The sequence below is a fragment of the Agelaius tricolor genome, unplaced genomic scaffold (genome assembly GCF_023055355.1).
Source record: "Agelaius tricolor isolate 1412-34295 unplaced genomic scaffold, bAgeTri1.0.p SCAF_11, whole genome shotgun sequence".
Lineage (NCBI taxonomy): Eukaryota > Metazoa > Chordata > Aves > Passeriformes > Icteridae > Agelaius > Agelaius tricolor.
In genome coordinates this window covers 26,758,771-26,784,074 of record NW_027269271.1, presented here as the reverse complement: position 1 = coordinate 26,784,074, position 25,304 = coordinate 26,758,771, and the positions used below count along the sequence as shown (strand labels likewise).

Here is a 25,304-nt window from a genome sequence, read left to right as displayed (position 1 = left end):
CTCATTCCTGTCAAAAATAAGGACCAGACTCAAAGCAATCCCCAGATGCTTCTTGCACTCAGCAATCCCCTCCCATAAATTGATTTGTCATGGCTATCTTGGTGCAGAAGTTGGACACCTTTTTGATTGAATCCAGCTCTCAGAGGTGGATGAATGAGTGAGATGGCACCAGAAATGCACCAAACCAGACAAATGGGGGGTTGCAGTTATTAACAGCCCAAAATAAAACCAGTGCCAGAGCAGTTCAATGTAGTTTTACACTGGGCTGCTGCAGCAAGGGGCCAGACTCCAGCTTGTGATCCTCGGGAGCATCAGCTGGATCCTGTTATTTACCCAAACATACAAAGGCTGCCACTTGGATGCCCTGTAAACAACTTTATCAGCTCTGTTACACAATCAAACAACCAGAAACCAGCATATACATCAAGAAAATACCTGCTTTGTACATCAGCTCCCTCTCTGCTTTTCCACAAAGCAGCACCAGCTCAGCTTCCTTCATCCCTGGTTAGAGTTGTAGGAGTAAATTGCTGCGTACAGCAGCTTTGCTGGCTGTCCAGCTTGAGCCTTATCTGCTGTGCTGATAGGGGCTTGCAAAAGTTATTTGCAAGGACAACTTGACCTGCTGCACAAGGCTGTGGGTGGTTAGAAAATGTGGAGATGCAGGTAGAGCAAACCTTTGCTTTCTCCCTGTCTTACCCAGCCTGGAAGTCGTAATCTAATATTATTTCTTTAAACACCTTGGAATTATTTTTCCCCCTGATTTATCTGGGTGATTAAATGTTGCATTTGAGTGGTGTGGGAGAAAAAAATCAAATGTACTGCTGATTGCTACAGCCATGTGCTGCTCATCCTGGGATTTCAGCTCAGCAGACCCATGGCTTCTGTTGGGATTATTGGGGTTTAGGGCTTTCTGAGATGAGCTGTCACACTTGGGCTGGCAGGGACAGTCAGTGGCAGAACAGAAGTTTGGGGCTGTGGCCCCAGGTGACAAAATGATGAATCCTTGCCACTTCTAGCTCCATCCAGAGGATCTGTGCTGTCTGACTCTTTTCCCTTCTGGCACAGGGCTGAGGTTTGGCAAGGGTGAAAGTGCCCCAGTCCTGGAGGACTGATAAGCTTCGTGCTGCTGCCAAAGGAGGATGTTGAAGTTTCCTCCCAGCACTTTGTTTCTTATTGTGTTGCTGCCTTCCGAAATTGCCAAGCACTGGCTTTTTCACATCCGGGAGAGGGGTTACATCACGGGATATTTAGGAAGAAGGAGTCAGGAATAGATTCTCCTCTCCTTAGCCTTTGGCTTCCACCAGACCCCAGCTCTGTACTGGTGCCTTGGTGGGGCATGAGGAGCATGGCTCACCATTGACTCACTGCTGATAGCTTTTAACACAGTTTTAACTTGAAAGCTTTTAATTGCCTACCTGATGTCTGGCTGAATGAATTGTTTCACTGACTCCATCCCTGAAACCACTGAGGATGAGTCAGGCCAGCCCTTTGGAGACCTTTGTTATTTTATTGGAGCGCAGGCCATGGATCTGTTTCCTGGCTTTTCAACCCGTTCAGCAGAGGTCTGGATGTTGCACTCTGTGATGACGCAGAAATCAAGTTGTCCTCTCATGTTTTTACAGTTTTGTGAGGTCTGAGCCTTTTCCTCTGCTGTACAGAAAGGTGGTAGCAGGCGCTTGGGATTTCACAGCTGTTACAGGCAGGCATTCAAAAAGTGCTATTTTTGCAGCTTAAAGATGTGTATATATTCCGTAAACCAACTTTTTGCACAAACCATCACCCACTGTGGCTAAGTTTGCCTTTTTCACTTACTCCTGCAGGTGTTTTACGTCTCAGATCTCTTCAAGCCCAAGACAAAGACTTGCCTGCCTCCACCTCCCATCCGGAAGGAGATCCTTTCACCTGTGGACATCATTGAGAGGAATAATCATCACAACATGGTGTAGAACTTCGAGGAATCAGATGGGTGTTGTATTTTAAACTTTTTTTTTTTTTTTTCAAAAAAAAAAGTGACTGCTGACAGCAACTACCTGCTGCTCTCAAATCTCATCAGACAGTAGAATGTAGGGAGAGACTTTCTTGCCCGACCAGTAAAGTCTTACTCTGTGGTCTTTTCAACTTGCGACATTTGGATGAAAGGGGTGGTGGTGGTCAACTAAGGCAAAGGTGACAATGAAAAAGGAAAAAAACAAAACCCACACTACACAAAATGCCGAACAAACAAAGAGAGGTGCCGGAGTTCTGGATGTGCAATTGGTTTGAGTGTTCATGTTGTAGTGAACGCCAAATTGTTCCCAGCCCAGTGAACACTAAGGGATTTTTGGAAAGCTGGCCATCCTAGGTTTTTTTCTGACTACGAAGATTTCCAATGCCTGCGAGAAAAAAAAAAACCAACTCATGACTAAATTGTATAGCACTACGTATGAGCACTGAGTCAAGACCTAGGATTGGTTCATAAGAGTTGCTTTTTTCTCTTCTTGATCCTAGTTTATTTTTGCCTCCTCTCTTCCATACTGTGACTTAATTTAGAAGAAGCTTGCCCAGTCCATGGTCTCTGAAGGGTCTCTGCTCTCTCTGCTCACACTAGACGCCTTTAACGAGCGGCCCGAGACGCGCAGTGAGGCCGGAGATCTCCCTCCTCCGCACAGAGAAGCCACATTTCCTCCTCCCCGCTCGCTCCCTGCCACGGGCTCATCCCACCCGAGCCCTCCTAAATGAAAAGAGCATCCTCCACTTCCCAGCCCTTTCCCCCAGAGAAAAATCCCAGCAGGTTCCGTGCGCGCCTGCCCGCGGGAGCCGCGGTTTGCGCCGGGGGAGCGGCGGCTCTGCCGAAGACTCGTTCAGTTCGCACTACGACCCCGGGGCTGAGTCCTGGGGAAACTTATTCTGCAGTTTTGGGACGGGCTGCTGGGCGGCACGTCCCGGCCTGGGTGTCAGTCGGTTTGTGCATCCCCTCCTCTCCTCCTCATCCTCCTCATCCTCCTCCTCCCTGGCCACCCCAGGGTGCGCCATGGCAGTACCAGGTCCTGTGCTCCGCTGGGTTGCTCCGGTGGGAAATCAGCTGTGCCTCTCTCGGGTGTGATGATGGCATTTTTTTTTTGCCCAGAAGCCACAGGTGCTTGGTTTGCAGCCCTTCCACGAAGCGCATTTGCAAAGGGATCCCGCAGAACACGCAGAACAGCCATTTGCACATCCTTCTCACAGAATCCGTCCTATCATTTCAACTTATAGCAAGCTATGATTTTTTTTTATATTATAAATATTATATAAATAATGTATAAAACCTTAAAAATTAACTATGTAAAATATTATTTCTGAAACAATTTTAGATATATCCACTATGACTATAAACTGTGTCCTGACCTGTGTTATTTACATTTTGCTGCTTAAAAAAGCATTGAATTAATTTTTTTATAGTCGACTAAAATATTGTAGTTCTGTGGTAGTAATATTTTAATGAAAATAACTACAATTAGAGACATTTGTATAAAAAAAACATATTAAATTGTCTGTATTTTTGTAATGTTCCATTTTGTAAAGAGAAGAATATTCAAAGACTTTTGTAGAATACAAAATTGAAGTTTGTATCTGCGAAATTATTGCTGTATAAATGTGCTTTTTAAATAAAAGCTCATAACACAACTAAACATCCTGGTGCAAGCTGCATTCTGTCTTTGGGTTGCCCTTTCCCTAACGGAAAAAGAGGGTCCTTGCCCAGTGGGACAGTTGGAAGTGTGATGTGGATGTTGGGTGGCATTTGGGGATGTGATGGTACAGGAGGGCAGCTGGATAAGAAAGACCAGGTGCCATTTTTGATGGGAGTGATGAGAAGGTCCCACCAGCTCCTGGCTTGGGGGCACTTGTGGGTTTGCATGGATCTTCTCTTTTCTATGTCCAGTCTCAAAGCAAATCTCATTTTACTGAAGGCATCCCTTTTACTTTAACAATCTTATGAGATATAAAGAAATATTATGGAAGTAAAATAAGGTCTGAAGAGCCACAGCCCAGCTGCTGGTCTTCCTGGACAACCCCTGGCCTAGGAGGGCTCCCAGCTATGCTCTGCTCAAACACCTTTCCCATGAAAAGCAGGCACTTGGCAGCTGAACCAAACTCTTGCAGCTTGCTGGGTTGCAAACGTAGGTGGGACAGGAAAGAAGAAAAAAGAAAAAATCACACAACAACATGTGCTCAGAGAGGCACATGTGCTCAGCACACAGTTACGAGGCAGCCTGGATTTTTTATTATTGTTTTTAATTTTTTTATTATTGTTTTTATTTTTTTATTATTGTTATTTTCCTCCTCCTACAGAGGCAAATGAACTTGTTGGTGGTGACACACGGTCAGAGCCGCGTTTCGACCACTCCTTGAGCGAACCACATCAGCGAGATAACACGGCACAGAAATAATATGCAAGAATGCATGACAGGAAGCAAATACCACATCAAACTGCAAAGAAAGAGCAGGTGGAAATTAAGCCAGCAGAACTGAGCTAGCACTTGCTATTATTATCCTAATTAGGAGTAAAATTTTATTACGCGTGGAAAAACTTCGTAAACCCGCACCTGTCCCAAATGCAAAGGGCGTTTTCATGGTGCCACGTGTGATCTGAGCCTGAGTGTTTGGAGGTTGAGTGTGTTGCAGAGGTGAGACTTCAGCTTCAGGGCAATGGCTGTGAGGACAGGCTGTTAATCCCCAGTTTATCTCCCAAATGCATTGCCTGGGTGTAAGTACCCCCATGGGAGGAGGACACACTGCTCTGTCTGCCTGTGGAGCCCTGCCTGTGCAGAGCCAGCCCCAGTGCAGCAAGCACCGGGCTGAGAAAAGTGTTTGCTTGCATCTTCACCCCAGCAACTTGGAAAAAGGCAGGAATACAGATGTCTGGGGGAAAGAGGAGGGCTTGGAGAAGGGTCACAAGGGAAGCGGAACAGGAGGTGCTAAGAGCCTGGGCAGGGCGGCGGGGCTGGCGAGTCACGGGATCTCACTCAGGATGTGTGGGTCAGCCTGGAGAGAGGGAGAAAAGACCATGGATGAACCAACAGGGTTGAACTCTATAATGTGGGGCTGAGCATCAGCAGTGCCAAGTCCTATTTGTGAATGGTTGAGCGATGGTCGTTTCCTCCTCTGCTTCCTGCCCACGTCTCCCGTGCTGTCCCATTCCATCCCATCCTGGGGAAGGTAAGAGAAGCTTTGCACAACCAGGTGGAACTGGGGCTCACCCCTACTCACTGCCTGGGGACTAAGAGAAGTGATCATTTCTGGCAGCATGGGTGGAAAAGGCAAGGTCCATGGAGATCTCTGGGCTAGCCAAGCACAGAGGAATGTTCCAGTGCTACAGGAGGAATAAGGACCGATTTTAAATGAGCATTTCAGTGAAACCCCACAGGGAAGTGAAAGCCAAAGGAACAGAGTTGTAGGCACCGCAAACCATGAGTGTGGTGACAGGATGTATCTACTGCCACAGCTTCCTGAGGTGAAGGAAGAAAGAGAAAATAAATAGGTGAAATGGAAAAAAACCCAAACCCAAATCCACATGGGCGCTGGCATCCTGAGGCCACCACTCTCTGCAGTGTCTGCAGGTGCAGCTGGAGCTTGCACCTTGCGCTGCTGTGCTGCTTGGTCCTTCCTGCTGGGATGCTGAGCAGCCAGGACACTTTGGGGTTTGCATGCTGCCTCTCTCTGCAGCTCTCCCGAGGAGACAGACGGGTGCACAAACCCAGATGCACTCATGCAAACAAGACATGTTGCTGGAGCCCGGGGCCGGGTGCTGTTTATGGCCTTTAGTGCTGCAAACACCGGGCTCTGCTCATGCTGATGCTAATCAGGGGCTGCGGAGCACCCAGCTGTCTGCCTTTGATGCTGGGGCTCGGCTGGCAGAGCCTCTCTGCACAAGGGGACGTTCTGGTCAAACCTGTCTTTTTTTGCACTGGGACCGGTTGAACACGTTTTCAAAGGCAGGGATTCGTGTGTGCACCTGACTACCATGGGAGCAGGTCTTTTGTTCCAGGGGAAGGGAGGTTTACGCAAGCCCCAGGTCCGGCTGTGTCTGGGTGCACCTAAACAGCTTCACTCAGCATGAATGCCTTGGCAGCCTGCAGAGGCTGGAGCTGTTGTACTTCTGCTCAATGATTTTCGGATATGAAGCTCTCAATCAAGGGAGGGGGAGGGAGGAGATTCGCCCCACAAGCAGAGACCTGTTTTTCTCATGCTCCAAGCCTGCCTTGTTTTGGGTGTCCGAAGGTTTCACCCAGCTCTTCGTAAAGCCGAAACCAACACTCATCCATGGAGCCAGAGGATGTGTTGGGCTGAGGTCCTGCTGCACAGGAGGGCTGGTGCCAAGCCCACATCCATGGCTGGGGTGCAGCACTTCTGTCCCTGGAGCCAGCACCCCACTTCAGCTGCATTTCCCCCCCCCATCTTTGCCTTGACACACCCCGTGCCTTCATCCACCGTTCGCCTCTCAAAAGGCAAGCGATTCCTCCCTTGTGTTTATTTTTTCCTCTGGACACCAGATCAGAGGTTCAGATTTTTAGGAATGAAGTGAATCACTTGCCTCCTGGCTTCTGTAAACATGGTCCATACACCTGCCCTCAGATAGGAGCTACTGCCCATCTCCTCCAGACGTTCCTACTCTCATTCCCTTGCTGCCAGGTGATGCTCTGGGCACAGCCCTGACTGCTCGGATTACCCAGCAAAACCGAACACAAGCTGTCACCTTCACTGGAGGAAGCACAAGGTAGAAAACAACCTCCTGTTGACTCAGAGGAGGGGGAAAAAGACACACAAACAAACCCCAAAACCCAACAACTTTCAATTATCACCTTTGCACGCCACCCCCACTGGCACCAGCCGGAGCAGGAGTGCCTGCATTAGCTTGTCTCGAGTTACAATTTCCTCGGGGCACAGACTACACCTATGTGTGTGTTTGGGTAATAATGATCCGACTGGTTGTGATGAATCCACGCCCCATCCTATCTGTAGCTAGAAGGGAGCGAAGTCACCGGGATCATCTCCCAGTTTCCTTAGAAAGTCTCGTTCTGCGAGTTCCTGCCACCGTCACGGCACCTCGCAGGCAGCTCTGCTTTTAATATATAGTGCTGTGGCCTGGTGGAGCGTTTAATTCTTGTCTTGAACCCAGAAAAATAACCGTCTTGGCTTCTTTATTTATTTTTTTCCCCAATTTAGCATCAGGTGACTCTCAGAGCTGAATTTTGGTGAATTTTGGCGAATTTTGGCAAGGCTGCCCGGTCATTCAGCGCTGGTGGCAAAGGGCTGTGTTCTCTGAAGGCATGAACTCTGCAGGGTTTGATCTGACTTTGTGCAGAGGGCTCATAACCAGCAGGAACAATGGGCTGCTATTGAAGAAAAACACCTTTCAGTGTTTGCACGTGTCAGCAGAAAGCTGAGGAACAGAACCACCAAAACACCAAACTGTGTACACAGGCATCCACGGATGGGATGAATGGGAATTGTGGTGGATTCAGCTCGCTCCTGAGGTCTTTGAAATTATTCAAAATATACCAAAACTTGAAATAAAATGTGACTTCTCTTTCCCACCTGAAAAATGGATGAATTGAAACAAAGCCATCTGTGCATTTGTACAGGAGCTGGTGTGAAAAACTGGGCTTTCCCACCATGCTTTGACATCTCCATTTCCAGGTGTGTGGTGTGAGTGCATGTAAGCTGAGGTCAGCATGAGATATAAATTAAATAAAGGAGCATTTAATTCTTGCTGGGCTGATCTTTCCCCTGGAGAAACAGCATGAATGGAACAGAAAGAATGGTGCTGTTTCAATAAGAAACTCAGAAAGAAAATAAAACATTAAAAAGAGAATAAAAACTCTTTTTATGCAAAGAAGAAAGGGAGCCAGATCTCCTGTGAGCACCATACTTTCAAAGGGATCTGCCTTCTGCACAAGTGCATAATTTGCTTATTTTCAAAGAAATTTTAGTGATGTTGAAGGCAAATTAATAACACTACCCCAGCCTCCCAGGGCTTGTCTGAACAAGAAAAGTTGTTAATGTTTAATATGAGGTAAAATTTTAATCCGTTTCATTAAACTGAGTAGATATTCTTAGTCCATTTTTAAGCAGGATTAATCGTGTTTACCTCAAGTCAAGTAAGTACAAGTATAATGTCAACTGATACAAACCTTGCTTAAATTAAAGGAAGAATACTACCAAGGCTTACGGGAGGGAAAAGCCTGTTTAAGTTTTTATTTAAAACAAAGAAATGGGGATTTTTTTTTTCTCTTTACAAGGTATTTCTTTCCATGGGAAAACAATAAAACCCAGAAAAAGTCTATGAAAGTTTTGCTTGTAAATGATGAGACGATTGCAGCTGAAAAAACACTGCTTAATTCAGGAGAGTTAATTCTTTTCAGCAGGGCCAGCCTAAGCTGAGTGGATATAGGGGAGTCTGGGCCTGCTTGGCTTAGCAGTTCCAACTCACCCATCTAAGAGTCACCAACAGTGCCCATCAACAAATTAATGATGCTCCAGCCCTCTCTCAGGAATCATCCAGCAGCTCTCAGATTTAGCTTTGTAGCCTGTGGCCAAGGTCCTGCAAGTCCTTTAGGAAGAAATCCAGGCTCAATGTGGAGGTGCCAGATTAAAAGGGATTTACCACATCCCTTGGCCAGCTGTCCCACCAGCTCGTTGGCCTCACTGTTCAACAAAAATATGTTAATTCTTCCCTTGGTTTTCATTAGTAACTGCTTTTGTGTTCCCATGCCCCATATCCCTTTCCTTTTATTTATCAAAAAAACCTCAAAAAAAGCCAAAAACCAAAAAAAAAAAAAAAAAAAAAAAATTTTTTTTATTATTAAACTGTGCTATTTTCCCCGGTTAACTTTTCAGGGGGTTTCCTCACAAACAATGCTTCTCGCTTTAAAACTTGCTCAGGTTTTTTGCTTCCACTACAAGAACATAAGAAATGCTGCAAGTAAACACAAAGTCAGCGGGGGAGGGACCAGCTGGGGACAAATTTTCCTTTGTACAAGCAATTAAGAAGGAACACCTTCTGCTTGTAGGTCAGATTTAATCTGATGCTCTTCTAGAGGAGATTCCTTATGGGGTCTTACCCCCTCCACCTTCCAGGCCCTGGGGGAATAAAGGCTTGAATAAAGAATTCACCTTCCTTCAGTCAGGCCCTTTATCTGCCAGATCTGGGGGTGCTTCCGAGCTCAGAGTACCCCTGAACAGCAAATAACCCTCCCCATTCTTTGTTTTCTGTAGTTGCAGAAAAAGCCCCTTTTAAAAGTGAACATTAATGACATCCAATGTGTAAGATGAGTTTCACCAAGCAGTGTTGAGGGTGGGCAGCGTTTCCAAGCTAGTGTGGGGTGGGATAAATCACTTTGTACTTGGCATAAACTAGGTAGGACACTGTTAGGCAGGGAAACTGGGCCACTGTGAGTTAGGGAGGCTGCATTTAGCATAAATCTTTGAGGTTTGGAGGTGACTCCTTGGGGTGATGTGAAGCTGCAGGGTTAAGTCATGGAAAGTAGGTTCTGTGTGGATTGACAGGCACCTCAAAACTCACACAGCACAGCTGCCTCTAACCACCTCAGCTTTCCAAAGCAGCTGCAAAGGATCTGGAAGTTACCTCTGTGCTAAACTCTTGCACTGCAGCTGATGTTCCTGCAGAGACAAATGCAGATGTGACCTTGCAGTGAGCGCAGAGCAGCACCCTGGGCTGAGGGTGAATAAACTGCACGGGCACCAGCGAATGCCAGCTGAACACAAACCTGCAGGACATTTTACACCCACCCCGTGCTGCCAGGCCCGAGGGGTGAGGGGAGGGATGCTAAACACAGGGTTACCTCTTCACTTTTATTTCTTATGGGCAAAACATTCAAATAACTGTGAGCCTGCTCCCTGCCTGAACTGGCATGAAAATAGGAAGACAATTGCCTGGCTGAGCTCTTGGAGGAAGATTTGAATAAAGCAGGCAAGTTTACTGCAGGCACTACGCCGTTCATGTCTTATCTTGCTGCGAAGCTCTGGGTTAGGCACCCAGCAGGTGGATTAACTGTTCAGGGGAAAGACATGGAAAGCAGCTTTCCTGCAGGGCAGGTCTCCATCCAAATGAGTCCGAGGCAGCGTGGATTCGTGCTCCAAGTGCTGAAGGAGCCGGCAGAGCTCCCTGGGAGCGAGGGGAGGTCAGCACATAGCGGGACAGCCCTCGCCAGGCTGGCACCTCTGCTCGCAGCCAGGGGCTGCGCCTCCCAAAAACACACATTGTGCTTTAATGGCAGCCTAACACAAACACTGCCAGCGCAGGACCTGTAATGAGCTTCCAGTTTGCCTCAGGACGTTTTCTCCCAATTTGGTTGTATTTATGAGCAGCTATTTTTTGCTTAAGTAGAGAAATGGGGGGGGAGAAATGGCATGGGCAGAGCTCTGCTTACCCCTGCACCCACAGTGGTAGAGGGGTGACCTTTTTGGGTGGTTCATGTCCTCTCATCATCCGTTGCATTCTATTTTATTTTTTTTTAGGAGGGGAAATATGTACATTTTCACAGATGAAAGCCAGGCAGTCAGGGGGTTTATTGAACAGAAAACGAGCCTAAGAACAAAGAGAGGCAAAATGAAGGTGCCAAGGTGAGCAGGAGTGGCTGAGGCTGGGGCAGGGAGGTGGGTTTGGCTGTAAAGCAGTCATCCTGCCCCACCCATGGAAAACCTTTGGTGGGTGGCTTTGAGCTCTCCAGGAAACAGGGGAGGGTGGCAGGAGTCACTGGCATTTCCCCCCATCTGCATTATCAGCCAAGGTAGGTAACCCTGTGAGGGGGAAGCCAATCTGCTGGTGTTTCTACTGACCAAAACTGCTTGGGGTTTCCCCTCGCCATTCCTCACGTTATTAGGGCAGTTTTGAGTTTGGCCTTGTCCCTTGAGAAATTCCAATATTTCACTCTGTGCCTTCCTTCTGAATTGAGTCAGAAAATCAAAATATTAACTTTTTTTTTTTTTTTTTTCCATAGAGTGGGAAATTCCAAACAATCCCCATTAGGAAATGTTAAACATTTTTTGTGCAAATATATTTGCCCATCTAGTGCAGCCCCACATAGCTCCAGACACTTATCACAGAAGTGCCCTTGACTCCAACATTACTTACAACCTCAAAGCAGTCAAGGAACACATTTTTTCTTTCCTTCAGTGCTTCAAGACGTGGTAGGAAAATAAGATTAATTATTTTAAAGTGTGGTGAGCTCATGTTCACCGACAGCAGCTGTGCAAGTGCATTTGCTTACCACCACCCTGTGAGACATTGCCTGGAGTGTCACTCCTGAGCTCAGGAAAAGCTTGGTCCTCCTGGCATTGCCTCTGGGTGCCTCAGCAGGGATTACCTGTCTCTTTCTCCCCTGGAGCTGTGCTAATCTGCTCGGGGTTCAGGGGATGCTCAGCAGTGGTGAGGCCATCCCCTGCTAAAGCCTCTGGGGAAGGTGCTTTTGTTGGAATGACCTCCTCTCCCTAGAGCCACGCAGGGAGGTAAGGTGGGAGCAAATATTCCAACAATAATGAAGTGGTGGGGTTAAAACGACTCCTCCAGTAACACAAGCTGCCCAGCTCTGGTTTCACCTTTACTTTGCTGTGTAGCATCTGCCAAGCACCTAAAGCTCTCAGCGGATCCCCGTGGTGTTTTGTGAGGTTACTCAGGCATTCTGCTCTTTCAGATTTTAACAGGAGCTGGTGCTAACTGGGCAAAAGAGGTCTAAACAACCTTTTCTGTAGAGACCCCAAGTCCTGAGCATGAGCCCTGCACGCTGCACCCACACTCTGCTGCCATAAACAGCATGAATCATTGGACGCTTCATCTGCACAACCCATCACAATCTGATAAAAGTCAGGCAAAACATCCTTCACCTCCTGCAAATAACTCAGAACAGAGTCAAAATAAGTGCCAGCAGAAAGAGTGTGTTCCTGCAGCAATAGGATTTCCAGGAATGCTGCTTTCCTTCCCCAAACCCCTGTGTTGTCCAAGGGCTCTGGGTGTTGGAGGGAGCCGGGGCTGAGCTGAAGTGAGAGCTCACTGCCCGGCCCAGCAGCACATGTTTCACATTAAGGAGCTGTTTGAGGGGCCTGTGTGGCTTAGTGGATAAATTGTCAGGTTTGTCCCCTTGCAGCTCACATGTCCAGAATAGCCTGTGGTCCTAAAGGAGGAGAAAACCCTCAACATGAGCTCAGTAGGTTTCCATCACAGAGGTTCTGCTCTGGTGCGAAACAGCCGCCGGGGCAGAGGCCAAGGCTGCAAGGTGGACCCATGAGAAACCCCAGCCCCACCTGGTGTGGGACCTTGGGAGAAGTTTCAGGATGTGATAGTGCCAGTCCTGCCATCTTCAGCTTCTCTGGGGGTGCCCTCCTCCATCCACAACCTCGGGAGCAAGCGGAAACGTGGGAAAAGCGATGAAAACTCATTGGAACACGAGCTCAAGGATCCAGCACATAAATAGCAAAGGAAGGAGAGATAAATACTAGGATAGTCTTTAAATATCTGCAAAGGAAACCAGCCAGGAGCCAGTTTGGCTACAGGGGGAAGGCTGGAAGCTAACATGGATGATCCCAATCTTACCCAGTGGCTAAGTGGATTTCTAAGCACCGTTTTCACAAAAAAAAAAAAAAAAAAAAAAAAAAAAAAAAAAAAAAAAAAAAAAAAAAAAAGTATCTGAATGATCCGGTTCATTTTCCTGGGTGGGGGAAAGAACTGCTAAAAGCCTTTAATAGCTCCTGTTCAGGCAATCGTGATGATGAGCAGCCGGGAGAAGTCAGGCCTGAAGTATGAGATGCCAGACTTGAAGGTGGTAAACAGGGGCAGGGGAATATTTGTTTTGACAGCACGCTCAGTACACAGGAAACATGGAGCAATGAGAGGGACGACTCTGCACAGGAGTTCCCAGTCCTATATTTAAGAGCAAATCAAACTAAGGGAGGACCCTGCAAATTACAGACATCTACAAATAACCCCAGACCTTTTGTCTCAGCTGTGGGAAGATCCTGAGGACACTGATAACAGACACAGCATTGCACAACCTTGGGAAAGAGGGGGCCTGGTGGTGTGTCCACTCTGCCCAGGATCTTGGCTCTTGACTCTGGTTACAGGCTGCAGGGGAAGGTGGAGAAAGCCCAGGAGAGGATAATTATGGAACAACCTGTTGATGGAGGAAGTGGCTTCCCAACCTCCCTTTACTTAGGGCCTGAGTTCTGCTCCAAAGCAGGAAGATTTATAGCACTCCCCATGGCTGTGTTGTGTTCTCCTTCTGGCCAGATTAGTTTAATGAATGAGAGGTAGGGAAAAAAAACTGCTGAAAAGCAAATCCCCTACAGCCATGCTGTGTCACATCATTAAATAAGGACACTTTTTACTTAAGAGGAGTTGTTTGACCCATAATTACAGCTAAACTCCCATTTGGCTTTTGGTCCATGAGGGCTTCTCCTGTAATTTTAACTGGTTGCAGTCTACGAATCCTCGCCTCCATTTTCCAGGGCAGCAAAAAAGGATTATATAATATTAAACAGCAGCTGGTTTTCAGGCTGGAAGGGGCTCTTCACTGCTGTTATCCACAGCCTCTCTCTGAAATCAAACACTCTCTGCAAATGTCAAATAGCACTGGGTTCTCATTCCTGAGGTCTGCACACAATCCGTTGTGGCAAAACACAGGCTGAAAGCTGACCTGGCTTGTGTGACACAATGAGTATCGACTGGGAATTTCCAAATCCCAGCATCACTGGGGAATGTGGAGCTCAGAAGATTGTGAAGGTGTCACAGTGTCCTGAAGCATGGGTTAGCAGCAGTATTTACTGTCCCCCAAGACTGGATTGGGCATAGCAAGAACGCAGTGGCATGTTTAGCCTTGTTGCCTCATCACCGTTCTGATCTAAACCAATTATGAATCTATAAATCAGCTCTGAGGTCAGCAGGCAGCTTCTTTGGTGATAATAATAATTACATTCCTTGCATTTACACTGTATTTTTCACTAGCAGATCACAGGAGACTTCATCAAAGCAGGCAGCAGTCATTGCTTCCCTTTATTAGCAGCAGGGAATATGAGGTGCAGGGAAGGTAAACACCACGCTTGTCCCAAGCTCGGGGTCAGGTGAGGGGGGTGGCAGCAATTAGGAGCTCTGTGGGACCATATTCAAAGGAGAAGCCATAGCTGCTGACCCACTCTTTCAAGAGGATTAGCATGGTCTGCTCAAAATCTAATGGTGAGAAGACAAACGGGAAGTCCTGGATTAACTACTTCAGCTTTGTCCTTTATTTGTCCTTGTTTTCTTCCAAAAGAATCATTTCATGACAACCAGCTCTTTCTAACTCACCTCCCCTGAAGAAAGGTTTCTTGGCACCACAAGCTGCTTTGTGGTCCAAAAATGTGTGTATTTGGCCACTAAGGCCTTTGGTGGAGATGTGGGAACCCCAGACCTGAGTCAGAATTCATGGCCAAATCTCCCCATCCTTGAAGAAACTTTTGGTCATGGTCTCACCACATTGCAGCTGGTCTGGGCTGCTCACAAAACTCTGGTTCATCCAGCCAAAATAACTTCATTACTGCTTTAGCTATTGCTAAAAAAAGGGTATTTAAAATTATTTGATCCCCCAGTGTTTGGATTGTGACCAGTTGTGGGACAAGACACGAGCTAGTCTTCCTTTCTGGAAGCTTTGAAAGGTGTTGGTCTCACATCCACTTCCCGGAGAGCAGGGCTACATTCTGATGCCTCAGCAAATTTTTCTGCCTGTCCTCATGTGGGAAATTTCCTGTCCATATTTAAGCCTTGCACAGCCTCTTTCTGCTGTCACTCCCTCTAACAATAGAGTTGCAAAAAAGGGAGTAAAACCCAAAAAGACAAGCCTGTTAAAATGTCCCCTGCATTACACCCTTAAGAAAAACATTAATAGTGCATTATCCAATTGAACATTTTCCTTTCACATCACTTTTAATCAGAACTCCAGTCTCATTTCAAATTTGAGGTCTGGGAAAAATAACAATTTTTTAAAATAAGAAAATGTTGTGTTCTTGGGGAAAAAAAAGCCCACCCAACCACCAAAAAAATTCCTCTTGACTCTTTCTGAGCAATTCTTCAGTACTTGATCTGGAGTGGTTTATAATGCATAAAGGCATTTATATTTTGCATGCAGCCATCTTTGGGCTTTTGCCTGTAGCTGAACAAAGTTCTGACAAAAATATCCCCAACAAGAGTTATTTCAGTTTTTGATTCACATTTTGGTGTCAGCAAGGGACTGAGATCTCAAAGATGGAAAGAAGTAATTTCTCATAATTTTGCAAGTCTACGTGTCATTTATTTGTCTGCATCAACTCTATGAAAGCTTTATTGCTATTATTGTCCTGGCCTCCTCACTGGAACAGGGTTTTCCCTAAGAAATGAGGAGACAAAGAAGAAAATTAGGGACAAGAGAAAGCCTAGCATCCCAACATTTTTATACACAAAGGTGCAATTTGCAACTTTAATTCTTCCAGGGTGGTTTCTATTCCTTCAGTTTTGCATTTGAGGAGAGGCAGGTTCACAACAAAGCCAAACTATCTCCTTAGAGCTCTGTGCTTTGCATAGGTTTGATTTTTTCTTTTCCCCCCAAAACACAGCTAACCCACTGCAAAGCAGTTTCAGGCTCACAAACTCCAAGCAAACCCTGGCCTGGAGGCAGAACCCCCTGGTGTCCTGCAGAAGCAGCAGAGCGTTTTATGGCGAGGTGGAGCAGCGATTTTTGGGTCTCCGGGGCTGCTCTTGCTGGCAGCTCCCAGGACAGATTTGTGTCTCCACCGAGTTTTGTGCAGCAATCGCCAAGTTTTGTGTCCCCAGAGGACCTGCAGTGTGTGTTGTTTTCTGCCTTCCACGGGCAGGGAGAGGAATCCAACCCCATCCTGAGCAGGCTTGCCCCCAGTGGAGGAGGATCTGGCATGGAGGTGCTAATGTGCTGAATAAAACCATCACGGTGCAAAGCCCCTTTGTCAGTGAAGCCCATCTAAATACCAGTTCTCCATGACAGCCCATGCTTAGGCTGTATAACCGAGCAGAGAGAAGGATCTTTGCATTGATTTCACTTCCCTAAAGAATATTCCATCTCAGGAGCTGCCCAGGGAGCCAGTGCCAGAACTGGAGGACAGCACAGTGTCATGCAAAGCAACCACCAGCTCCTCTGGAATCTGATATGGAGGTAGAAGAGAGAAGAGGAGCCAGATTTTTGCGGGAGATAGGACAGGCAGACGCAGGGATGGGGGACAAATCTTTCTGCCCTGGCAGGTGACTGCCATCCCCAGAGGAGGCTGCAAAGAGAAACCCCCGACTCCAGCCAAGCGCCTCCAGCCCTCCTCCGCTTCCAAGGAGATAAAACCAGCCCATGGACAGTGTAAGTTTAAGCTGATATAGACACAGCTGGTGTGCTGGGAGCTGAAGGTAATTTATTTCTCTTGGCTGATGACCCGCTCCCTTCGAGGGCTGCGTTTTCCAAGCGCTCTCCGCTTGGCCGCAACGTTTGTACCTCTGGCAGTAATTGTTATTTTAATATTAGGCTAAGAGCTAATGTATTAGGCTAATATATTAAGCTGGTAAACTCTTTAGCCAGCCTGTCCTGGTGACACATGAAGGAGATTTTATAGATAGGCTTTTCAAGCCCAGCTCAGCCCTGGTCTGGCATTTAACCGTGGCCTGCAGAATATAATGGCTGAATGCATTTCACCCGTGCCCACAATAACTCTCTTTGAGAAGAACTTCCAATAAATATGTCATTCAAATGCGGATGTATTTCGGTAAAAATTAGTGAAACTGATGCTATGAATAACCTGCAGTGCAGTTTCTGTTGCTCTCCCATCAGCCAGGACAGAGATGATTAACACCAGACCAGCCACGATATTTATATTGCTCGGATCATGGTGTGTCGTGAGCAAATGTGAAATTGGGTACTCTATCAGAACAGCAGGGATGGGAAGAGCCACGTAATGAGCTGGTTTTACAGGGAGAAACAAATGGGATTGTAACACAACCCTGGAAACAAGGGAGGGCTTCCAGGAGGGGTGGGGAGCAGGGCAGCGGTGTATGAGAGCAGCGCTGAGGATGACTTTGGGGTTAAATCAAGTCATTTATGCAAACAGAGGTGTTGGGTGTTTTCTTTTCTTGCCATGACATAGCACACATTTGAATAAATTCTGTGAACAACATACTCCCAGACCTGACCACCTTGGGAGAGCATTTTATTAAGTCAATTATTTTTGTTTACTTCTGCTAAAATAATCCCCTGCCTTTCTTTTTTTTCCCCCCTATTATCCTCTCTCCATCCCTTCTGCTCTACCCATAATGGGGCTCCTGTGAATCTGCCCCTGCAAGCAGCGAGTCCCTCCCCCACCTGTGGCCCCTTTCCACCGAGTGCTATTTTGTAAGATCTCTTGTCACCAGGACTCTGCGAAGACTTAGGCATGTAATGGGAAACATGTGTCTTTCCCTGGCTCTTGCAATCTTACCCCAAGGAGCTCCAGCGAGGGCTGAAATGGGAGTGCTCTCTGTGGAGTCAGGGAGCTGACAGGGGGGAAAAGTTTGGAGCCAGAGACTGCAACTTGGGTGTTTTTTGTTGTTTGCTCCCAGAAGTGAAGGATTTCACACCAAAATGATAGTGGCAAACGGTGGTTTCTGCTCAGGAGGTGGGGGGATTGTTGGGCAACAGCGTTTGTGACAGGCAGCCCAGACAAAAGGGAGCAAGGGAGACATAAATGGCTTTTTGGAAGATGGCAAAAGCAAAATGATGGAAAACAACCCTCAGATTGGAGCCTCAGCCTGCCACAGTTTTGCACATTTTCCTGAGCAAGAGAAAAACACAGGAAGGAGCTGAAGAAGATACAGAGAGGTTGGGAAATCACTAGGGTTGTAAAATTATGTTTTTGTGAATCATCACCATTAAAAAGAAAAGTGGTCATCATGATACTGCACGAATGGTATATGACATATATCATATACATAATATATGGGATAGCTGGCCTCATTCCTCATTGTTATTCCTTCTGGGTGACTTAATCTGTGCTCTTCTGGACAAAGCTGATCCTGCCGAGAAAGTGGTGCCTGCACGAGGATGTCAGGCTCAAAGTAGATGAGGTTTACTCCAATGATTAAACCTACTCATCACCTCAGCCTCCTCCTTCTATTTTTCTGGGGTGCCAGCCAGAAATACAGTCCAGAGCAATCAGGACCCAGACCCAATTGTCATATCTAAAATCTGAGTGTGACTTGGCCTCATCTGGGATCAAACACCGGAATAACAAAGCACGCAGGATCTGGCTGGTGTCTGACAGCCAGTGCTTCTGGGCTTCCAACAGCCAAATTCATTCTGAGGAAAAAAAAAAAAATACAAAAAAAAAATCAGGCTAAGGCTGAGGCACGTTGTTGTTTCCTTACGAGTTCACTTGCAAAGGTCACTGCTCCTCTCCCCCTCCCCAGTCTCTCTCTCTCTCTTTCTCTGCAACTCTTTTGTTTGTGCAAGACTTCAGGAATTAAAACCTCATTTCAAGGGTTATGAGTAGACCACAGCAGCGATACATTGCCCTGATTATCAGCAGCAGGCGAGCTGTTCCCCAGCAGCCCTTTTGCTGTGCAAGTTCTCTGTGGCTTACACTGATTTTTCCTGCCTGTAAATTTTTCTTTAGAGTTAACAGGGACTCCATTGCACAGACTTACAGTGATAAATTACACGGGATTATATTGTTACAGGGAATTGCCATCACCTCAGCAGTAATAGAAAGGAAAAGTTTAAAAAAAAAAAAAAGATAAGTAGATAAAGAATAGCAAGATGGCTGGGAGTACAGTGAGAAGAGAAATGGCCCTGGTGGGGAAGCTGATACATGTCTTCCTCAGGTGAAAAGATTCATTTACGGACAGAGCACTCTGGGAAATCTTTGGATGGAAGAGCCAAACTATAGGAAAGTCATTGTTTTTATTAAAAAAAAGTGGAGATTTAAGGGTTCCTAGGGGCTTAAGTTTTCTAGATCTGGAGTTCATATTTTGGTGCAATGATGGGAACACCATTTTCAAAAGTAAACAGCAATTTTCAGTGGCCTTACATCTGGGCAGATAGAGGGAGAGACCTTGGAAGATGCTGGATTTCCCAAAAAAAGCTGTTCCCTCCCCTGGGAAATTCAGACTTCCTGCAGCAGGACCCCTGAAAACCTAGGGAGCCCCAAATAATTTGGTGCTTTTGCAATGGGCACATCATTGATTAAAGGCCTGGCAGAAATGTTATCTTCCCTGGCCTCTTGCATAAGACAGGCTAGATAATTAAATTGTATAATCTTTGCATCAAGCCTGTAATTCCCTGATTGCATTAGAGTATGTCCCGGAGAAAAAGCCCCAGCCTAAATGCCCGCAGAAGCATTTTGCTTCCCTGAGCAGACTTTACATTAGAAGGGGTCAGACTTTGCCATTTCCACCTCCCATTTGCACTGATTTTATCTGGGCTCAGCTTCCAGCCCTGGCACCACTTCTGACTCTCAGAGAAATGCTGATTTGCCACCAGCAGCCCTTTCTCTTCAGTGAGCACCATCCAGCTGTGATGGGGACACCTCCTGCCCTCCTCAGGGCTCTCAGTGGGTTTGAGATCCTCACCTCAGCCAGGTTTCCAAACACCTTTTTCCAGGCAGGCTTTCCTAAACCCTCAATAATCCACTGATGTCCTCTCCAAAGCCCAGCTGAGCCAGGCACATTCCCAGCAGCTCCAACAGGAGCAGCAACACTCACACGCTCGTAAGGCCAACCTCTGCCTCCCTTTTATTTCTCTATATCATTATGGTGATGTAATAAACATGCAGAGGAGCTCCAGGCGCTGGCTGTCTCCTTTGCTGGAAATGCTGCCCCACGTTCTCCCAACTGGGTATTATCCTCTGATTATACACACGCCAGAGGAATGGCTCCCCATGTCCCTGCAGCTTTTGCACCGTGTCCCTGCCTCCCTGTCCTTCCCTTTGCACTTCCCATCCCACATTCACACGCTCCCATTACATGCCAAGCCTATATTTTACTCCCTCTGTTCTTGCTGAAGCCCTTCTTGGTAAGGGAAGTCTTGATTATACGTTTGGCCAAGTGACTTAAATCACAGAAGAAAAAAAAAAAAGAACACGCAGAAGCGTTGCCTTGAGGTCAGAATCTATCAAGATTTAACCTCCATCCCAGGAAACTCCAAGCCAACCCAGGGTGAACTGGGTGGAGAGCAAAATCTTCCACATGGGCTGCAAACTTGAGGCACTGGGAAGATTCCTGCCTATTTCCAGCAGTGGGAAAATGTCCGAGCGGGGAAGTCGTATTTACATAAGTGAAGGAAAACACTGTTTCCTTCTTGGGCAGGAAACAGAAGTTATTCTCAGAGCTTCAGCAAGAGAACAAGAAATTAAATAAAGTGCTGGCAGCCTCAACTTGTTTTATTCCTGTGGTTTTACAATCTCTGAGTAAAAATAAACACATTTTCAATTTCAGGAGAATTATTAGGGTAATAATAGCGGGGGGGGGGAGTTATTTACAGGCTCCGATGGAATCGTTCAGTGAATCATGAGAACTGTGACAGCAGATCCAGGGCAAGAAAATTCACATTTATGCAACTGTCTGGTCTGAGTCTTCTGTACTGGGTGCTCTGATGCAGCAGTACAAGATTGGGCAAACCTTTGGGTGCTCCCAGCAGGAGTTTTGCCTGGGAGAAGGGTAATGATCGATACTACAGCACCCAATTTCTGTCATTTGGGAGTTTTGATGGATTTTAATGGTCTTGTACCCCCTTAAGCCTGGGATGGACTCCCTTTGGTGGGTACCAGAGCAAACTTCCTGGGTGAGGGCTCCCATCCCAGGCATTATATGGTGCTAATTTACATTGCCTTGTGACATCCAAAGATTAAGTGCAAATGAGGAATTTGAATGCTCACACTTTGTACTTAACATCTCAGCTATTAAAAATAACCCAATTTGGCATTGTTTATCCTCAGGATAAGAGGCCAATAGTCCACATAGTCCTTCCTCTTCTCTTCTGCCTAAAACAGTTGTGTTTGCCCAGGATATGACAAGGACATCCCTATGGGCAGCACCTTCCCATCTCCTCCAATCTGTGCTTCTCCTGTGAAATTCTATGGTATTGCAAAGACAGCTCTTTTTTGGGGTTGAATTCTGTCTACCACTGTGTATTTTCTACATGTCCAAAACACTCATTGTGAATTAATGGAAGAGTGAGATGTTTAATTTATATATATGTATGTAACATACATAAATGTATTTACACTGCATGGTTTAGGCACTTAGACATAAATATATTTATCATAGGCATCATATAATCTGTCTACAGCCAGCAAGAGCTGCAGGTACAAGGACAACCCAAAGCAATTACAAAAAAATAGCTACAAGAGGGAGTTACAAGGGAAACTACAAGAGGTACAAGTGCAAGGGTAAGTACAGAAGGAGGTTCAGGGCTCTCAGCCCTGGGAGGATGAAGGAACAGGAGCCTGTTTTTGGATGCTAGGATGGGAATGATGCAATCAGAATCCTGCAGCTCTTTGCCAAGCTCTCACCTTTCTCTGGGATCCCAGAGATAAAAGCAGGTAGCAGCTAAGTGAGAAAATCTTCAATTGCTCATCCCTTTCAAGCCCTGGGGAACAGCTCGCCCTGCACAAAGCAGTTCCCAAGCTTAGGCTGCAGTTCAAAGGGTAGGGGTTAAACTCAGATCCAAGCCTGTAATTTTTATAAACAAGGCTCATGTTTCCCTTCTGGCAAAACATGTATGGAAGCCCATGTATGCATGGAGCCCAAGACATGCACGGGAGGACCATTGAAGCCTCGTTATCTTTGCTTTTGTTCTGCTTTCCTGGTGCTTTTTTAATGCCGGCACTGCCTTGGGATCGACTCCCTTTTCCAGGACGAGCTTTTCCAGGGTTGAAGGGCTCTTTGTTCTCCTTGGCTGCCCCTCGGTGCTGTTTGTTGTGCAGTCCCTGGGGTGTGCTTTGCTCTTCCAGAGGGCCAGGAGTGCAGAGGAAGAGGCAGAGGATGTGAACTCCCATGCTGGAACACAAAGCGAGAGAAAGGAGGACCTGTTTATTCTTCTGCTAAATGTGAGATTTCCTCATGTTCACAGAATTCACAGAATGACTGAGTTGGAAGAGACCTTAAAGATCATCGAGTCCAACCCATACCCTAACACAATTAAACCATGGCACCCAGTGCCACATCCAATCTATTTTTAAACAAGTCCAGGGATGGTGACTCTACCACCTCCCCAGGCAGATGATTCCACTACTTTATCACTCTTTCTGTAAAATCTTTTTCCTAATATCCAACCCACATTTCCCTTGATGCAGCTTGAGACTGTGTCCCCTCATTCTGTCAGTTGCTGTTCAAGAGTAAAAGACTAAAAAAAGTGGTAAGAGAGAAGGTGATGTGAGTTGCTGGGGTGCTGTGGTGCTGGACTCCTCCCCAGGGGGTGGTTTGCAGCCCTCACTGGCTCTGTCATCATCTCAGTGCTTGGGTGAACCCTTCAGACCTGTGTGGGAGTCACCTGTGGGACTTCCAGGTACAAAACCTGCTGGTTCCAGCAGAGCTGCTCCACACACCACGGCAGGGAAGGTAAATCCCTCTGTGCTGATGGCCTGGGAGGGAGCCACGGCCATTCCCAGGCAGGCAGGGCTGGCAGGGACCACCTGCGTCACCGGCTCCGTCACCAGTCCCTCACAAACACCTTCCTCAAGCTGGTCAAGCCCCGACTCCTCGGTGATTTCCTGGTTAGCCCTGCAGCTGCTCCCCCTCGCTTATTAAAAGCTTGGCATCAAAGTTGGAGTTCTTCAGTTTGCCTCACTGGTTTCTTTTAACTGAAGTCCACAGAGCTTTTTTTTTTTTTTTTGAGGAGCACCCTGAGTCCACCATACATGTGCCATCACCTTTTTTTTTTTTAAGAAAACTAGAAAAATACAGCTAGGATGCATGCTCACTTGTTGCACTGTTTTACTGGTTGGTTGTTTTATTTTCCCTGCACTCCAGAGAACTAATACCTGGTGAGTATTTTGTGTTTGGTTGTCCACCATAGGGAGGAAAGTCGTCAATCATTTCACAGCCCTCCTCTCCACGTCTTACGGCCCTGGTGGTCCACAGCTGAAGCCTGAGGACTTTGGGGTTGGTGGTTAGACCCAGCCAAGTGCTCTTGTGCTCCCCCCAGCAGGTTGTCGTGACTGATTGAATCATTAAAGTGAGTAATTTGTTGTAACACAAGAACAGCTGAAACACCTTCTGCATCTTCACAATGGTGCTGCTCCACCATCCCCCTTGCCCAAACTGCACAGCCAAGGTGTGAGTCAGATCTTGGAGGTGATCTGGGCTATAAACAATATTTTAGAGGGAGAAAGAATTAATTTCAGTGGGGGCAATTTCTCTACAGCCCAACATGCAGTTGGGAGAACTGGCAAGCCCTCAGCCCCTGGAAAGGGCAGGAAGGAGTTTCTTACTTTGGCTCTATTTGCAGGCAGGGCCACCATGAAACCATCATCAAAAATAGGTATTTCAAGGAAAACAGATATATATCTTTGCAGGATTGAGCTGGACATGCTGTCCAGTATGGCAGCCCTGCACAAATGTCATCCCGGGGTAACAGTGATGGCACTTGGGGGCTCTCATCACCCAATGAAACTGGAGTTCCCTTGCATTTATTGTGGATGAAGGTGAGGACATGGACAGTTAGTCCATTACAGACTGGTGCTGTCCCTGCCTGGTGGGAACCTGCTGGAGAGGCTGTACCCATGGAAGGAGTGGACAGTGGTTATCTCAAGGTCAGGCGTGCAGGAAGCAACCAGGAGCACGTGAACATTGTGTAGGTGGGAGCTGCTGGTGGGGCTATCAGAGCTTCCCAGGTCAGGCAGGACACACAGGGAGCCACCCTGTCCCAGAACAGAGCAGGAAGGAGTGAAGATGGCGCCAGAAAGCCTGCAGAGAAGGTTCAAACTCTGGTCAGAGCAATTTCAGCTCTTGTCAACAGAGAGAGACTCAAGCTGAGCAATGTCCATCTGGAGCTCACCCTCACAGGGCGTCCCTGTCTTGCAGAACCTGCCCTGCTGAGGCTGGAGTTACAGAATCTTTCCAGATTCTGTAATCTGAACACCTTCTGACACATCAGAAGGTGTCTCCTTGCTTGATATTTATTTATTCCTTCATCCGAGAGCATCACGGTCCACGGAGGAGCTCACAAGCAAATAACAACAGGAATGGTGATAAATAACAACAGGAATGGTGATAAATCCACCAGCAGCATCTGGATCTCCTCGAGGGTGAAAACAAACCATGATGAGGCTGCACAGCCATAAAATCAACAGCAGCTCCCAAAAAAAAAGCCTGAGGACAAGGACTTTGCTGGAGCACCAGACATCAGGGACGTCTTTAAGGGTTAAGGTAGAAAGCTGACAAAACCCTTAATGTTTTTACAGCACACAGACATGTAACATACAATACAGGACAATTCGTTCTATTGATGTCTAAAAATTCCTAATGGGGAAACAGGCTGTTAAAATACAGGATACTTTATAGGTTAGCTCTTCTCCATACTTCATCCTCAGGTATTTGCCAAGTTAGCAGAGGATCAGACTTCAAGTCACATTAAGGCTCCTCTAGAGCAGTTTTTCCACTAGAAGCTTAGCTCAAAGACATACATATTAATGAAAAAAAAGAGCCATTCATTCTTGTCACACATTTTGTCCTCAGAACAGTTGAAAATCCTGCATATCATTTTTTTTTCTAATCAAAGGGAAATAAAACATCTTTTATATAGTTAGACAATTGTCCACAGTCTTTCCCAAGAATGGAAAAATGTCCTAAAAATGGAAAGCAGGTGGGGTTTCTCAACAGCAACTTTCTTCTTCTGCTCCAGGACGAGAAGGCTGCATCCTTGTTTACTGTTTAAAAAATTCCAGAATCACTGCAGCCTCTAAAAGAGTCCTGTGAGCTGGGGATCTCTTGGAAGTGCTTTTTGGTGCCTGTATTAGCTATATTTGTCTACAGTTCCTTTAACCAGATGGAGAAAACTTTCCTGCTTTCCTACTGTACCACAGCAACCTTGGCACCCCACCTTTCCTTTCCACTGCTGCTAACTTGGGAAGCTCTGCAGATTTCTTTGATGTTGCTGTTGGCTTGGCAGTGTCACATCTGAATAAAAAACAGGGGACACCTTCAGAAATTGTTAGTGGAGCAGGGGGAGAAGAAGCAGTTTGGGTTTTGCTTTAAACGACACCAGAAAAATGCAGAATATAAGGGGAGAGGGGGGAATGCTCAACAATAAATCTCCGCTGCAGGACTTGGGGTCTGAATC

At 46.6% G+C, this 25,304-nt stretch overlaps 1 protein-coding gene across 1 annotated transcript in view; it reads left to right on the top strand.

Annotated features, from left to right (window-relative positions):
- The window catches only part of PLPP3 (phospholipid phosphatase 3), a 45,047-nt gene extending 41,400 nt beyond the window's left edge, over positions 1-3,647 (top strand). The window contains exon 6 of the mRNA XM_071436817.1: positions 1,821-3,647. Coding sequence (XP_071292918.1) covers positions 1,821-1,946 — 126 coding nt within the window. The 3' untranslated portion in view covers positions 1,947-3,647. The remainder of the gene's footprint in view (positions 1-1,820) is intronic.
- The last annotated feature ends 21,657 nt before the right edge of the window (positions 3,648-25,304 follow it).